This window comes from Thalassophryne amazonica, chromosome 21 (genome assembly GCF_902500255.1).
Source record: "Thalassophryne amazonica chromosome 21, fThaAma1.1, whole genome shotgun sequence".
NCBI classification, from domain to species: Eukaryota; Metazoa; Chordata; class Actinopteri; order Batrachoidiformes; family Batrachoididae; genus Thalassophryne; species Thalassophryne amazonica.
The window spans coordinates 36,304,076-36,321,373 of NC_047123.1; the positions used below are offsets into that span (position 1 = coordinate 36,304,076).

General features: G+C 43.1%; 1 protein-coding gene across 2 annotated transcripts in view; it reads left to right on the forward strand.

Annotated features, from left to right (window-relative positions):
- Nucleotides 1-17,298, forward strand: part of wasf1 (WASP family member 1) — a 57,157-nt gene that overhangs the window by 23,694 nt on the left and 16,165 nt on the right. For both annotated transcript variants that reach the window (XM_034161982.1, XM_034161981.1), the window contains exons 2-4: nucleotides 6,244-6,398; nucleotides 6,566-6,700; nucleotides 16,161-16,314. In XM_034161982.1, coding sequence (XP_034017873.1) covers nucleotides 6,266-6,398; nucleotides 6,566-6,700; nucleotides 16,161-16,314 — 422 coding nt within the window. In that variant the 5' untranslated portion in view covers nucleotides 6,244-6,265. The remainder of the gene's footprint in view (nucleotides 1-6,243; nucleotides 6,399-6,565; nucleotides 6,701-16,160; nucleotides 16,315-17,298) is intronic.

A 17,298-nucleotide genomic window follows, 5' to 3' on the forward strand; every position in this document is an offset into this window, starting at 1 on the left:
ATACACGTCCTCCATATCTGCACCACGTGACATTTACAGACATCACGACATGCACGCTGTTACATTTAATCAGTACAAACGCACTGCTGTACAACTTTAACGAATGATAACTGTGATCCACCGGTGATGGATTTATTTAGTGTAATTTTTTTTTTTTAAAGTGATGCTTGACTCTAGCGGCCTTGACTGTAGCTTGCAAACTGATTTCTTTATTTAAAATACTTTTTTTTAGTCTGAGCCACAATCGTGTAAAATGGGCATTAGTTTGAATAAATATAAAAAAATTTCTTAATGAATTCAACAACCCAAACTGGCTACAGTTACTGGATCAATAGTCTCTAAGTGTCAGATGGTAACCGGTTCTAATTAAAGTTGTCATCTTGGCTAACGTGTTCCTGAAAAATAGCGGAAGATAAATTTTAGGGCACAAATGTTTGCTACAAATAGCAGCACAAAACAGGAAGGTTTTCAGGTTAACTTTTATTACCATGATAAAGTATGTATAAGATATATATCATGTGTGTTCCCAGTGAACTGGCTCATAGGTGAAGTTGCTTCCTCTTCCTAGCATAAAATGTAGGCTAACATAATTTTGTTCAGTGTTGTTATAATGCTGTTGTGTAGCTTTGATGAGCATATTTTGTTAAAAAGCACAGCTTCGCCGCTATGCATGTGCTGGCAGGAAAAAAAAAAAAAATCCCATAAAAGAGCCACGTCTCCTAATCGAGCAAACACCCGCCGTCTTAATGCTGCGGCAGCAGAACATCAACTCTAACTTGCTCCAAATAGCTCCTTATAATTCATGAAGGGGATTAAATCAAGTGCTTTAACAAATGACTTGTTTACATTTGCCCCGCCTACTAGCGAACCAAGCTAGGTGGTGGAGGACGTTATTATGCAGCCTGATAGTTGGCTAGCTCAGGCGCCACCCAGGTCGACTTGATGGGAATGTTCTTGTTTGTTTGTTTTCCAGAGTTTCAGTCCAGTGCGATGGGATCAGTTTGAGGAACTTGTGCCTGCTCCTTTAAATAGTGTCTCCTAAATTCATTGTGATTGAAGGAGGTCAGTACCTTCCTCACACAAACTGGGTCCCGATTAAGTTTCATGGACCCAAACTGACAGCACCAGCACTGCATTTGTATTTTTAGCCCAATTGAAAAAGGGGTTCTGTGAATGCAGCAGTACCTCGCGAGTCGGGGCCCGCAAAGTGTCACCTCGCCACCCAAAGGGAGGCCGGCTGCTGCTACAGAATTTTAATTGGCACGCAGACACATGCCGTGATATGTTCAGGCACCGTGAGCCGCGGTGACAGGTGGGGGCTGTGGGATGCTGGAATCTCTAACAAGGGTTTGATGGATGGGTGAGGTTGGTTTTTTTTTTTTTTTTTTTGTATTTTCATCGTGCTTTGATGACACTCTGTGTGAACGCCATCATAGCTGTCAGAGAGTCGCAGCATGTTTGCATATGTTTGTTTGTTTGTTTGTCTGGGATTTTAGTTCTATGCGTGCGTGTGCGCATGCACTGGCAACTTCTCACTATGTTCGAGGTGATAACATTCCTCGTCTGTCAACTTCCACAGTGAATGTTCTCACCTCTTGCAATAGAAAATCATCTCTTCACAGTTCAGGTAATGAAGTGGTGCAGGAATGAAGTGTGCCGTCTCAGAAACTTCACTTTCAATCCAGTGTTTCTGCTGCAGCAGCTCATGGTCTTATTTTTGTCTCTGTGTGTGTGTGTGTGTGTGTGTGTGTGTGTGTGTGTGTGTGTGTGTGTGTGTGTGTGTGTGTGTGTGTGTGTGTGTGTGTGTGTGTGTGTGTGTTGGGGGGGTCAAGCTATGCTATTCATTTGTAAGCAATGATGGATTTAATAATTTAATATGTTAATCATGCTCAAGGTCATACTTCTTCAATACTTTTTTGACTATGAGGGAAGACTGTGTTGTGGAATCAAAGGTCACAGGGAAAAATAATGTTTTAGAATAAAAACACTTTTTTATTCAAATGTCAGATGTTTAAGCATTTTTGGATAAACTAGGATGCCATTTATGCTCAAGGTCATGCCGCAGTCTTTAGTGTACTTTCCTGCCATATGTTAAAGTTCATAGAAAACACAATTTGCATCTGTTTAAAAAGTCACTGTGATTTTTAGTGTTTTATCAACGAATTAGGGGCAAACATACGATAGATGGATTCTGTAAGTGGTGCCCATTAAAAAAAAACAAAAAACATCTCATGTTCAGCTCAGAATCATCTGGGTTCTGATGGAGAACATCGGGAAACATCTTGGCGGGGTCATGGGGTTGCTTGTTTTTAAGCGTTTAGAGCCATTATGTTGAAAGGGAATAAAGAAGAGCTCGTCTGCTTAAGTGCTAATGAAGGAGAAAATGTAGAGGAAAATATAACATTAAAAATTTATAGCTGCCTCATTAGAATAACAAAAATGATGAGGCAGACAGAAGTATTTTTTATTTGTGTTGAGCCTCAAGGCTCAAAAAGAAGAAAAAAAAAAACTCTTCCTGAACTAAAGGAAACAATTTTTTTCTCAAAAATGAGTCATGGCCATCGTGTGTTCTGTAAATCTACACAACTGATTTAAAGCAGCTGCTGGTGAGTTTGGTCTGATCTGTGGGTTTGCAGCTGTTCTTCGTGTACGTCCACAGTTGTCGCGTACGATTTTCACCGAACAGGAGCTGTAAATGTTGCGGCTCACTTCACACACGGGATGAATGTTTCTGAACCTGTGACAGTCACAGTTGACATTTTGGATTTGAGGCCTGCAGCTGAATGCGGGAGTGAGCAAATTGTGTGTGTGGCTAAATAATTTAGACGTTTTGATGGACACACAGGTGTGCAGATGCAACAGAATCCCTGACCCTGGGGTTTCAGAGCTGCTGGTTGTTGTCAGGTTCATTGAGTTTTGTCAGATGAGGTAACCGATACGTTTTTGGACTGTGAGGAACCTGGAAATTAATGTCGCCATTTGCATCAAGACTCACTCGGTGACCACTTTGGATTTTTAGAATTTATCAAAATATCAAAAATTTTAAGGCACAGCTGCCAATATTCTGTTTATCCAAATCCCAGTGTGGTTGTGTGTTTAGGTCGGCAACACAGCTGGTTGTTTTTATTCACAAATACAGTATCAGAACTCAAAAGACATGTTTGAGTGAACGTCTCCTAATTTATCTACCAAAGTGATCAAGCCAACAATAAGACAATCGACTGTCGGCGTACAAATTACTAGCAGGAGACGACGCTCGCTGCATGAGTGTGAGTTCTCATTTATTTTCAAGAGGAGAAGAACTGTCTAAAAAAGATGCACCACAGCTGGATGTTGTCTTTTTTTGTCAGGTTTGTGTGTGAAAAGCAAACACATATAGTGCCGCTTTGCTTTGGTCTATGCTCAAGCCATATGAAAAGGTAATGGCGGTGTCCTTACGGAGTCCTCCAAACAATAGACTCTTGACCCGCTGCTTGTTGGGGGTCAGAGGTCATATTGTGTGGCGGTGCAGAGTGAGTAAATGCTCCATTAGGATTCATTACAGCCTCGGGTTGGACATATTGTCCTGAGAGCAGCGAGCTACACCAGCAGACGGACGCTCCCCGCTTGCTGCACTCTCCCAACCTGACCCCCACCCCCCACGTTGCCTAACATCAGATGACTAACTCCCACTCGCTCTCTTTCTTTAATTCATCAATCACTGAGTGTTATGATGTATCGCCTCCATTTGATTCCATTCCCTCTTTGCTTCTCTCAGTCCTCATTTGATACCTTCTAAGTGACTGATGACGTCCCACTGCAGCCATCACCATGGTGATAAGTGGCGGCCAGCAGTGCCACCCAAGATGAATGAACCATAATGTAGGAGGATGGTAGTAGATGGTGTGCAGAGAGGACGTAAATGAAAGAATAAAAGTGAGGAAATGAGAGTGGAATATTGAGATGTTACCTTGTGCAGCAGCAGTTTCTGTGGCCTTGGCTGGGAAAAGGTTTCTGCGCTGATGAGAGTCGGCGTAGTCGTGTCTCTTTGTGCCTGATAAGATATTGTGGAATATCAGCAGGGTGCTGTAACCACTGACCTTTCGCTCAAACTGTTAATTTTGTTCTTTTTCATAGAGACAGTTTTTGAAAATCACTTTGCTGTTTCACTTCAGCAGTAGATAAAATAGTCTGGAGGAAATAGTTTAATAACTAGAGATGCACCGATCTGTGGTTGTTCCATGTCTGTTCATCAAATGCTTCCCAGCTTACCACCTAAAGAAGGAAAAAATTTCCAGAGAAAGATAAAGTGCACAACTTTGCACCTCTACTATCAATGCTTAATCCCCCCATTTGTAGTCCTTTTTGCAGCTTTTTATTGGGGTGGGGGGGTGGTATCAGTTCTCATTATCCGTTTATTTAGTTATTTAATTATATGCTGTGTTTCAAAGAATGAAAAAACAACAAACCCATGTTTTTAGTTTTTTTTTTTTTTTTTTTTTTTTTTTTTTTTTTTTTTCCCTTCCGATTTGAGTAAAATTACCTAATGTTCCACCTGCCACTCGCCTGCACAGACGACTGTTAATGTGAAACCCACACAGGTTGAACTCGTCTTTGTGTAAATTTAACATTCTTTGATTACCTTCTCCAGCCCACAGAGGAGGTCAGCAGTTATGGGTCCATTTCATTTCCACTATCAACTGAAGACTTAACCCTCCACGAACTGAACCAACAGAGGAATGTGCCAGCACATGTCAGGTCAACAGTTTTTACAAAGCGCTCGGGTCCTGGTGAACCTGTGAAGATGGAACTGAGTAAAGGGACACACTGTTATTGTAGAAGTGGGCACAGACTTGGCATTCTGTTTGGGCTTGTGCTGGACTACCAGCGCTCTGCCCTGCATACATCTCTTAAACTACCATGTTTGGAAGATCTTACAGAAGTGCATGTTCTCCTTCTTTCCTTTTATGGGCACCGATGCCTCTTTTATGATGCTTCTAAGATGAATCACCTCAACAAACCTTTTTACACGACTCCTCCTCCCCCGTCTAACCGTGTACAGCTGGACCAACTCCTAGAATGACATTTATGCCCAACGTTTTTATGGATATGTTCAATAATCATGTTTATTTGTCAGTGATGAGGAAAAACACCAAGAATACAGCGGGATATTAAAAGCCCCAGATGTCAGTTAAAGTTTATTCAATGTTTTAACGAGGTGCGGTTACTGTCAGATCTAGTCAGTCATTCTGTCTGAGCACCTGAGCTCCACCGTCACGGCACACACTCGGGTCTCATTAGAAACCAGCTCACAGCAGAGAGATGAGATGGTGTTGGGATAATTACCCGGAGATGTGCTTTTAGATCTTTACATGTCCAACAATGGCCGTTAAAAGAGCTGCTTTCTCTGGACACAGGTTGTGGTTAACAGACAAACACTTATTTATTCCTAGTGGTTGTTATTCCCCACTTCCAACAAAAAAATGCAATAGTTGTTTGTAGTATGTAACATATGTGATCGCAGTAATATTGTTGCAGGTAGTAATTGCAACAGTGCAACAGCTTGTGAATACTATCAATTACAGATGTGCTGTAGTTGAACTGTTGTTTTGTGCCTGCCTTTATTACCGACCGGCGTGGAGACTGTGCAGCAGTTGGCAACAGCTTTGTTAGCTGGCAGATAGTTTGAGGCTCATTCAAACTTATCAAAATTCTTGGCATTGTCCCCTTCACTGTGCGAGTGGATTCCAAAGTAGACGAGTACCTGTGACACACAGCTTTTTTGCGGTATGTTTTTGTTGCACCTGCTAGAGGACCATTAGAGCAACTGGGTCACCAGTGTCTCTGTAGCACTGCGTTACTCAATGTTTGGATGAAAGATGATTTTGCTGAGTGCTTTGAGTACAGGACATAGTGTCCATGGTCACAATAACATGAATTCTCTTGGACCTTTTCTGTTAGAGCTCTAGGTGAAATTCTGTTCTACATTAATTAATGGTAAAAGTCCACCAGGGGGAGATATTGCTTCATTTCAAGAACCGTGGGACACGAAGATGACTAACCTGTTGCTTATAGTAGTAGGTCTCTTAGGTATCTGCTGAACTCTTCACACTGTTTTCTTTCTCCATGTCTCTGGTTTAATTGACACACTGGTCTGTACTGCGTCAGTTCTCTGAATTTTTTATTTATTTATTCAACAGTTTTAGTGCTCTTACCAACTTGTGTTCCATCTTATCCCTTCCTCTGTCCCTCCAAATCCTGTAGGTGGCACCGTTGCAGCAGGAGGATGCCGCTGGTGAAGCGCACCATTGAGCCGAGGCACCTGTGCCACACGGTTCTGCCAAGAAACGTCAAAAATGAGCTGGAGTGTGTGACCAACATCTCCTTAGCAAACGTCATCCGCCAGCTCAGCAGCCTCAGTGAGTACACACACGTTTTACTCCCATAAACACATAAGCGCTGTGCAGGTATTAGACACATACTCACAAAAACGATCTGGAGTTTTGATGTTTGAAACATTAATTCCCTTTCAGAACACATGGGTTAAGTGTGTCACAGTTGTAAACATTTGTTTGTGTATTTGCAGGTAAGTATGCAGAGGACCTGTTTGGGGACCTATTCAACGAGGCACACACCTTCTCCTTCAGGGTCAACTCTCTGCAGGAGCGCGTGGACCGCCTCTCCATCAGCGTCACGCAGCTGGACCCCAAAGAAGAAGAGTGTGAGTACAGTCAGTCATCTGTATGCTACGAGTCAAATTGTCATGGAGATGTTCCTTTATTTTATTTATTTTTGTTTTAAACCCATTGTGTGGTCAGGTGTCTGTGCACATTACAGCACAATTGCAAAAGTGCAATACACGTTTAAGCATTTCTCGTCAAATCAAGATACCATTGGAGCTCAAGGTCGTAAGATTCTTGTGATTTAATAAAGAAAAAAAATTAATGATGAAGGTACAATTTTCAAACCATTCATGTAGAAACAGCTTTGAGTAAATTACAGTTCTGTTTGAGCTCAAGGTTGTCTTTGTGATATATTTTTAGCTGGGTCGAAATTCACAGTTGGCTATTATTTCAACATTTCGTTGAAGAAAAAAACTGAAACAATTCATAATTAGACCTTTTGAGTGATTTTATGCTGCTACAGCTCGAGGTGTTAATGCTGTTTTTGAACTCTGGTACTTTTGACGTAGAACAGTGTTAAAATTTTAACATAAACATCTTAGATTAAATTGGGATAGTTTTATGTCAAACTACCGGTTCTGATGTATGAGGTCTGTCCAAAAAGTATCAGACCTTTTTATTTTTTGCAAAAACCATATGGATTTGAATCACATGTGATTGCATCAGCCAAGCTTGAACCTTTGTGCGCATGCGTGAGTTTTTTCATGCCTGTCGGTTGCGTCATTTGCCTGTGAGTAGGCTTTGTGTGAGCAGTGGTCCAGCCCTCTCGTCAGATTTTTATTGCGAATAAATGTCTGAACGATTTGGAGCTTTGCTGCTTCAAATTTTTCCAGAAACTGTGAGAGACCTCCAGGTGGACACCATTTGGAAAATTTAGATGGCTTTCAGCGACGATTTTATGGGGATTACACAGATTAAGGAGTGCTCCAGCCGGTTTAAAGACCGCCCACAGCGTCTGAGAGCGCGATGCGCTCCGAGCGCCGATCGACAGGCTCAAACCCCGCTGAAAGCGTGGACATCAGCACTTTTTCGGCACATTCTACTGTTACAGGAGTTTTTTCATGGAAAGAGAAGCGGAGGATTGCGCCACTGTGCCGCTCATGGCGCGGGAGAAAACCACCTCCGTGTTGGTCTCACAGGACGGCTTTCAGACGGCTTCCAGTTGCTTTTCAGTCGTGTGAGTATCCGAGAAATTGTGCATGAGCTGGACATACCCCAACATGTCCTGTGAGGCTTCATCACGGCGTTGCTTTGCGCCATGCGGCTCTGCCGCGACGCGCGGAATTCCTCCGCTCCTCTTTCCATGACAAAAACTCCTGTAACAGTGGAATGTGCCGTTCATTTCTAAACTGGACGCTGTCTTGATCCGGTATGTCGTCTGACTAGCACACGAATTGCGGAAGACGTGGACATCAGCACTTTTTCGGCACATTGAGACAGACGTGCGGAGGAATTCCGCGCGTCGCGGCGGAGCCGCATGGCGCAAAGCAACGCCGTGATGAAGCCTTACAGGACATGTTCTGGCATGTCCAGGCTCATCCACAATTTCTCGGTTAGTCACATGACTGAAAACCCACCGACAGCCGTCTGAAAGCCATCTCAAAGCCGTCCTGTGAGACCAACACGGAGGTGGTTTTGTAACGCGCCATGAGCGGCACGGTGGCGCATCCGTCCGCTTTTCTTTCCATGAAAAAAACTCCTGTAACAGTGGAATGTGCCGAAAAAGTACTGATGTCCACGTCTCCTGCCATTTTTGTGTAAGTCAGACGATGTCCTGGATCAACAAAGCCTTCACGTTGGAAATGATCTGGTTGTTTCAGCGGGGTTTGAGGCTGTCGATCGGCGCTCGGAACGCGGTGCGCTCTCAGCAGCTGTGGGCGGTCTTTAAACCGGCTGGAGCACTCCTTAATCTGTGTAATCCCCATAAAATCGTCCCTCAAAGCCATTTGAATTTTCCGAATGGTGTCCACCTGGAGGTCTCTCACAGTTTCTGGAAAAAATTGATGCAGCAAAGCTCCAAATCGTTCAGACATTTATTCGCAATAAAAATCCGACGAGAGGGGTGGACCACTGCTCACACAAAGCCTGCTCACAGGTGAATGACGCAACCGACAGGCATGAAAAAACTCACGCATGTGCACGAAGGTTCAAGCTTGGCTGATGCAATCACATGTGATTCAAATCCATATGGTTTTTGCAAAAAAAATAAAAAGGTCCGATACTTTTTGGACAGACCTCGTACTTCTTGTTTGCTAAATGTCACAGAGCAGCTTTAAAAAACCTACACTTTTCAAATCATCTTTGTATAAATTGGTACGTGTCAGACTTCACAGCATTTTTATACAAATGTTTGCAACAGCAGTATTCATTTTAGTTGTTTGTTTTGTGTAGGCACATTTAAAGTGCTACTATTTGAAATAAAATGTCACAATTTGTTTTTTAAGAGTTCTGTGCTAATGAGCAGAAAGCACCGGATGGTGATAACTCTGTGGTTAACTGAGGTAATTGAATTATATGTAAACCTTTATGTCACGTAAGGACGACGTCTGACGATTTGGACACGGTTTAAGTTGCATTTACGTTGCGTTGTTTGTGATATATACTCGTAATTACTATATTAACTTAGTGGTTAAAGCCATGTGAAGTTTTCATTGTGCGTCTGTCTGTTGTTCCCCACTGACGTGAGTTGGCCGCAGTGTGATGTAGCCACGCCGTCTCCTTGCTTTGCTGTTGATGGCTGTTTTTGGAGGAATAGGCAGCTATCAGACAGTTTCATTTTTCACCGCTGATACTAGAACTGCAGGGCAGCATCAGAAAACATTATTTTAAACAAACCAAAGGCTTTTGTTTGAGGAGAAATTGGATCTGTGGTCGGACTGAGTCACTAATAAAAAGGAATGTGATAATCGGCAGGTAGGCCAGGTGAGAGAGAGAGGGGGGTAAAAACTGACAGAATGGCAGCAAGTTAATACTCAGTGCTTCGGGCTGCCGTATCGATTTCCCATGAGCCAGCAGTAGCTTTGCACAATGCTTCACTTACTGCCTCTTTGTCAGTGACACAGAGACGGTAAAATGCTCGGCGGGTTTTATCCCGGCTGGCAGCATTTTTATGAGCGTAAACGCAGGCTTTGGTACCTTTTTAATTTAAAACAAAACAGGAAGAAAGGCGGTGAGGTTTAACAGAATCAGGTTGGCTCAGGTTGAAATGTTTTGGACTGGGTGGGCCCGAGGATGCAGACCCTGTCAGTTCCTGGGGGCCCCATCGACGACTTGTTGATGTTGAAACCACATTTCAGATAAACTGTTAAATAATTCTATTTTGATGCCATGAGGGACTTCCAAAGAGGTAAGTCCCGTGTAGTCCCTGAGGTCTGTCAGTGCTGGTGCTTATCCCCGGATTCTGTAACATGAAGGTGATGAGTCAACACCTCTCCCTGGACTTGATGAATTGAGGCGATGCAGATGGATTTCGTGCTCAAAGACACAGGCGGGCAGCGTGACCGGAAATTGAACTTGGGTCTACATTTTGGTAGCGCAGCCCTTAATCGCACTGACCCACCTGCTCTACAATCACAAAGAGTTATAAGAATCACAGGTAGGATTACATCTGAAATAAGGGTCTATAAGTTCTGCCCGTTTCTCAGTTGGGAATCCTGTGGGCGAATGTTAGTTGTAGGAAGATGTTAGAATTTTTCTACACCCCGACAAAAGGCTGTGTGCTGCTGATCATGTGGCGTTTGGGAGGTCGGACGTAACATTTGGCATATGTGACCGTGCACAGCTGCAAACGCGAGGACGTCTTCATAATGTAGCTCCACATTAGTGCCGTCCTGACACTCTGTGAATAAGGATCAGCTAAGGTGCAGTATAACTGCAGTTGGAGAACGATAAGAGGGTGGAAGGGGGGGGGGGGGGCGCCTACAGGGCACTGCAGCAAATGCAGCGGTGTGTAAAATGACTGTAGTGCAGAATTTTCTGCAGGTTGCACGGATTTGAACTCTGGCGCACTCAGTTAAGACTGGCCATGAAATAAAATGTAATTCGTTTCTCAGTTCCTGCTGATTATTCACGTCCTGATATCAAGTAACAGAACAACTTTCAGGTTGTGCAGCTTAAAAAAAATACTGTCCTGCGATTTGATGCATAACTTTAACAAGTTTGTTTTTAACCAAAACAGAATTTCACACAGTCACCGTGATATACATTTTAAAGCCCTGAAAGATATTAATATGGAAACAAAGTCATTAATTAGCATTGTTTTTGTCCTCTGACCTGTAAAAATGGCAAAATTTGCAATTCCTGACCTCAACTTGGAAACTAATTTAATTTGCAGCAACCAAACAAAACAGGAAAGCATTTGGATTTATTTTGTCTGATTTAGTCTGATTTACATCTGATTTTGTCAGATGTAAAAGACATGAAACAAACTATCAAATAACACTGATATAAAGTCTGTCTGTTTGTTGACTTTGATTGAATTCTGTTCAACTTGACTTTAAAGAAGGCAGGTCATGATTTTAATAGATGAAGAAAAATGAGCAGTCGCACACCGGATGCATTTAAAATGTCACTGAAGGACAAGTTCAGAGGTCAAATGTGTATTTTTTTTATGCAGGTAGACAGAGAAACCACATGACAGTGAACATAGTCATCAGTTTAAGTCAAAACAAAATAATGCGTGCTGAACTCTGATACACGCTGTGATGCTAAATCTATATACATAAAGGGCTACGTCTGTCTGTCTGTCCGGGATAAACTCCCAAACTATAATTTGTAGCCTTAAAAACTATATATATTCTGAATCATGACATAGGGAACAAACTGATATCATATTTAAAAAAGTTGAACTGAAAATTACCCCCCAAAATAGCCGGCTGTGGGTATGACCATACAGATTCAAATTTCCAGCCCTGCATATGTGTTGGCCATCTCTGTTTATTTAATCTCTTTCTACAGCACACTCAGCACAGCCACAGCACACTGAGCAAAACAACAACATGCTTAGGCTGAGGATGTGGGTATGACCAGGCAGATTCAAAATTCCAGCCCTGTATATGTGTTGGCCATCTCTGTTTATTTAGTCCCTTCCTTCAGCTACTTTATGTTCTCAACTGTTAAGCACCTGACTGTCCTGTACAACCCAGTTTGCCTTCCTGTCTGAATAAATTCATTTTATGTTTGTAAAATTGCAATGTAAAAACAGTGAAATACACCACTACCTCAATTTTAATTCATTGATATTTACATTTACTGTTACCTACCTTTTGTGTGTAATGTTGTTATAAATTTGATTGCAAAACAAAGTCTGCATGAAGGACTTCAAATGTTTGTTTTTTAATCAAGTATTTCCACTTAGTTTGGGGAGTCCACCTCTTATAGTTCTGCTGGACAAACTTTAGCCCATTAGCTATTTCTAAGACATCAGCATTACAAAAACAAATGTTGGGCAATTGTTTTGATTAAAATGATTGGCATTTGGCTTATGTCTAAAACAGGTTAACCCGGGCAGCGCCGGGTACCCCAGCTAGTGTTTCTATAGAAGAGTTACCCACACGTGTCAAAGTTGATGAAACATAAATTTATCTCAGCAGTGACATTCCATGTCTGGGTGCTCGGCCAAAGAGGTCGATTGAGCTTCCAGAGTCCTGAGGTCACAGACCAGGTGTTTGGTGATGCTGATGGGTCCAAGACCTTCAGGTCCCTTGTGCTTCCTGTCTTACTCTGTGGTTGTGAGACTTGGTCACTAACGTCACGGCCATGTGGAGCATTTCTCTCGTCGTGATCCTGCTCACAGTGCTGAGGACCCCAGCACCTGCAAAAGGCCAAGGGGTCACCCATGTATCACCTGACTGCAGCAGATAAATGGCTCCTTGTTAAGGCAGGGATGCAGCGTAGCACCAGCGCGCTCTCCCAGACCTTGAGGCAACAAATGGACTTTGACTTTATTTATTGTACTCTGTCTAAAACAAACTCTTGCCATAAATTTAGAAAGTTTTCAGAAAGGAGACTGTTGGAGTAATCGTGAATATGACAGAAATGATGTCGAAGTAGTTCAGTGAAGGGTTTAATTCCCGTAAACTGCACCCGCCATCTCCCACCCCAACCTCTCATTACCCTCACTCTCTCCAAGCCACAGCACTTTATGCAATTTAAAGCTCACATTTTTAGCAGCAGCATGTGGCAACGCTGATAATTGTCTGTGTGGTTGACATAAGAGAGGAGGAGTGAAGGAAGCAGAAATGACTGAAGTCCGGAACTGACCATAAATCACAGCTGTGGTGGGATAAGAGGATGAGAGCTGCAGAAGATGAGTTGGGAGGTTGTGGACCAGATGATAAGAATTTAACCACCTTCACCACATGTCTGTACCTGATGAAAGCAGGACTGCCTGTTGCCGAGACGTTCTTTAAGAACCATGTTTGCACTTGAACTAAAATTCAGGATGACAGCTATGTTCTCACCTTGCTGTGGGAAATCTTCCTCAGATGGGCAGTGTGATCCTCTATCCTCAAATTACTGCTGCTCAGTTTCTCGCAGACAGTTCCTCACCTGAAAATAACGTCAAATGAAAAGTCTTACAAAAGTCGGTTTAGGAGATGTGTTCAGAGGACAGGTATGATTTTATGTGTTTTTTTTTAATACCATGTGCTCACACTCCGTGTGTCTGTAACCTGCTAACACGTCACCCTTTTAAGGGTGGCGTCCCTCAGTTTGCCCTTTAAGCCCCTCCTCTCCTGACTCTGTCTGTGCCATGCTGCCCATTGTTCTTTCTTCCCTCTGATTGATCTCCGCGCTCCCTCCATCTCGCGTTGATGCTGTTTGTGCGCTGTCAGGCTCTTTCTCGATCACTCTAGTCATCCAAACTAATGGCCTGTATCCTCGATTTAATGGCACCTTTCTCTCACCGCGCTGACTCCGGTCCATTATGAAGGACGTAGAGTTGCTTCAGGCTCGAGCCCTTTATGTACTCCACGTCTGCCTCCCTCTCTCTTAGTCCTTTTGTCTTTCCGTTGGACAGGTTTCTTCTTTTTCTCTGGCCGGTTTTCTCTTCAGTGTCATGTTGATGATTAGATCTGTCAGGAAGGTGATGGCGGCGCCCTCATTTGTTTGTTGGCTTTTTTGGCAGCATGCAACATAAATTGATTCATCCCCAAATGTGATGTGTTGGGAGTCGACCTGGAACACAAACTTGTCTGAAGTGGAGTGTCTATGCAACAGATTTTCCTTTATAATTTTGGACGCCATTATTACTTTCATTGTTCACTTTATTGAAAACGATGACTCTATTTAAAAAAAAAATCCACGTAATGGGCCTGTCTGTCTGAGGCCATATCTGCAAAACACAAAAAGAGCAATTTCAATCAAACTGGTGTTGATAACATCACTCGACCATCCGCTTTTAACACCGGTTACGTCAAAGGTTATAGTCGAAGGTCGACATACAATAATGACCATATCTCAGGAACTAGATGAGGTATTGAAACACTGTTTTTTGCACAGATTTGTGCTTTCCTGATGCTAACAAATGCATCAGACCTGTGATGTAAATGTGGTGAAGCAAAGTTTACCAGTTAGCCGGTGGCTGTGTGGCAACGCCATCACCTGGATTCATTCATGCGTTTTGGGTTTATCGGCTCAAAGCGTCTCTTTCAGTTCAACACATGTCCTCATGCTAGTTGTGCCTGGAGGCTGCATACTGTATTTTTATTTCTTTAATAATACTGTATTTCACGCGCAGCACAACACCCCCTAGTTTTGATTTGGAAAATCTGCCACTGCAAGAGGGAAAAACATGAAGGGGATTCCACAGGACGACGAAATGAAAGACTGAGGATAAACAAGCTCACGAGAGACGAAGGAAGGAAAAAAGTGATGCTGTACGAGGTACAGAAGGAAAACTGTTTCAGAACGGCAGAGGGATGAGTGCACGGAGGGAAATGTAGGCCAACATTTGCATCGAAGTCCACCAGGAAAGAGAGCAAATTCTGCAAACTGACAGACAGCTTGGCCTTTGCCTTTTCTTATCTACAGGAGCCGAGTGTCGGACTGCATTTCTATGAGGGAGGGAATGAAGAATGAAGACTTAAAAAAACTTAAAAAAATCCCTGAATCTTTGAGGGAGGCTGATGGAGATCTGTGAATGAGTGAGTAAAGAAAAAAGAGGGAGATGTTCTTCCCCTCCGTCTGCAGGAGGCTGTTTATGCTAGATGCTATCTACGGGTGAGCAGATATGAGAGAGGGAGGCGATCCACCATTTACCCGCTGATGAGGATCTTGACAGGCTGGATCAGAGATGGCAGTTGCACCTGGTGCTGCTCAACTTGATCCATTTGCATTTTCTCACCAGCTAATTGTTTAATTGGCTCTAAATGTTATTTCATAATGAGAATGCAGAACATCATGTCATCATGTTTTTTCTGCACGTGGTCCATGTTTTTGACCACAGGTCCTCGTGCAGTGTGGTGGTTTACAGCCACGTCGCTTTGCATCATATTCCAGCCCTGCTTTAGGTGCCATCTCACGCTCTGTTCAGGGCAAACCTTCAGCACAGGTGGCGCGATGCGGCCTGATCTTCACACGAGAAACTGTTGTGTTGCTCTGCTGGACAGACTGGGTCTCGTCAGAGAACAGATGAAACATACGTGGTCATAAATGTCCCAGTGAGTAAAGATGTTGTTATGTCGACCTGGGTTTGAATCCCAGTCATGCTACGTCTCTGTGTCCTTGGACAAAACACTTCACCTGCATCATCTCAGTCCACCTAGCTGTGAATTGTTAACATCTTTGGCTGGGGAGTTAACCTGCGTTGGACTGGCGTCCCATCCATGGTGACTTGTAGGTTCTCATCCAAATCACAGTACAAAATTCAGGGATGGGCTCCGGCACCAGTGGCCCCATGTAGGACTTATTCCCACTGCAGGTGCCAGATGAGACTTCAGGTGGCCGTTTTTTTTTTTGTTTTGTTTTTTTAAGATTGCTATCTACTTGTAATTGAGCGCTTCCCTGCTTTGGTTTCCAGTTTCACTCTGGGTTCCATCATGTTCCATTAGAACAGGCTCTAATGATACTTCATTTATTTTCTAACCCAAATAGCACTTTCAGTCTTTCCACTGTAACATTTGTCTTCCACTTATGTATAATTCAACACTGTGGATTTGTCTGGGTCTCGATTCAGGGTTAACATTTGTCCACTTGTGTTTTCCTTCCACTCTGTAATTTCTCACTCTTTTTTGAAAGATTCAGTTGTGCAGCATTACTTTTTCTCATCTTTGTGTCTTGCCAAAATGTCAGCTGTTTCTGTACAAAAGAAGGGCAATTCCTGTCGGACGGCCTCGCTGAGGCAGCATGTGTGGCTTTGCTTTGAGGGAAATTGAAATGATCCCAATCAGGACAACAGTGTTGTATCAGCTGGTGGGGGGGCCTATTTCATGTTCTGTAGTTCACTTCAGGAAGTGTTTCTGATCCTGTCCATCAGTCTAAAGTCCTTCTCTTCCTCAGTGTCTCTTCAGGATATCACCATGAGGAAGGCCTTCAGGAGTTCCACCATTCAGGACCAGCAGCTGTTTGACCGCACGTCGCTGCCTGTGCCGTTACAGGAGACTTTCCACACCTGCGAGCAGCCGCCGCCTCTCAACATCCTCACGCCCTACAGGTACGAATGCAGGCAAAGGATTTGCACCTTAAACTGGCAGTTTAGTTACTATAGATTTAAGTCCCGTTAGATTTCTGCTCAGTTAACTGAACACCGTCTGGTCTTACAGGACTCTAATCGAAGAGCTAAAATGACGAATGGATGTCTTTGGTACTCGGTCTGGTCATAGGGTCTTTGGGTCCTGCTGGAATGAATTTTGTGTAAATGAGGTCTGTTACAGTGGTTCCTTTAAGGAGATCAGTCACCGGACGGCCTGAGTGCCTGAAAATCAGAACCCAAAGTCGTTCTCAAAATTGGCCTGACCTCGTTCCAGCCTGCGTAATGCTGCAGCACAGTGGATTCTGCTGTTGGTACAAGAAACCTGATGCTCACGTTTGTTCACCACCACAAAAAAGCCAGTTTCCATCATCATGAGTCACTTTTATCCAGATTAATTTTTCTTATCTTCTCCTCTGTTTGTTCCTCCTGTTTCTCATCACACTGCGATCCTTCATGAAATGCGTCCCCAGGCCGTCATTGTTCACATCCACCATCAGCATCTCCTCACATACGCACGCAAAACCTAAAACGCCCTCACATACTGTGCATAATGATGAACACAAACACTGAGATATCCACACAGGAACTTGCCACGCTCATGTTATCCTGTTGTCAAATTCTATTTTCTCCCCTTTGTTGTGTTGCATATCATTAAAACCTTCTGCTCTGCTTTTGCAGCTTTTTCTTCTCATGCTCTAAATTCGGGGTTTTAGCTTCACATAATCGCTTTGTGAAGCTGGTTTAGCAGCTTCCATGACAAATAGTGCATTTTAATATTATTAACGGCGTGTGTCTGTTCAGTTAAGTTATTATAAAATACCTTTGTTTCTGTGGTATATCACAAAATTACAGCTAATTCTCAGAATTAATAATGATGATAATTGTGGTTGTTTCTTACCGCTGCTTTATTTTTCAGGTTTGCTGAAATTCTGCTGCTGCAGCTTT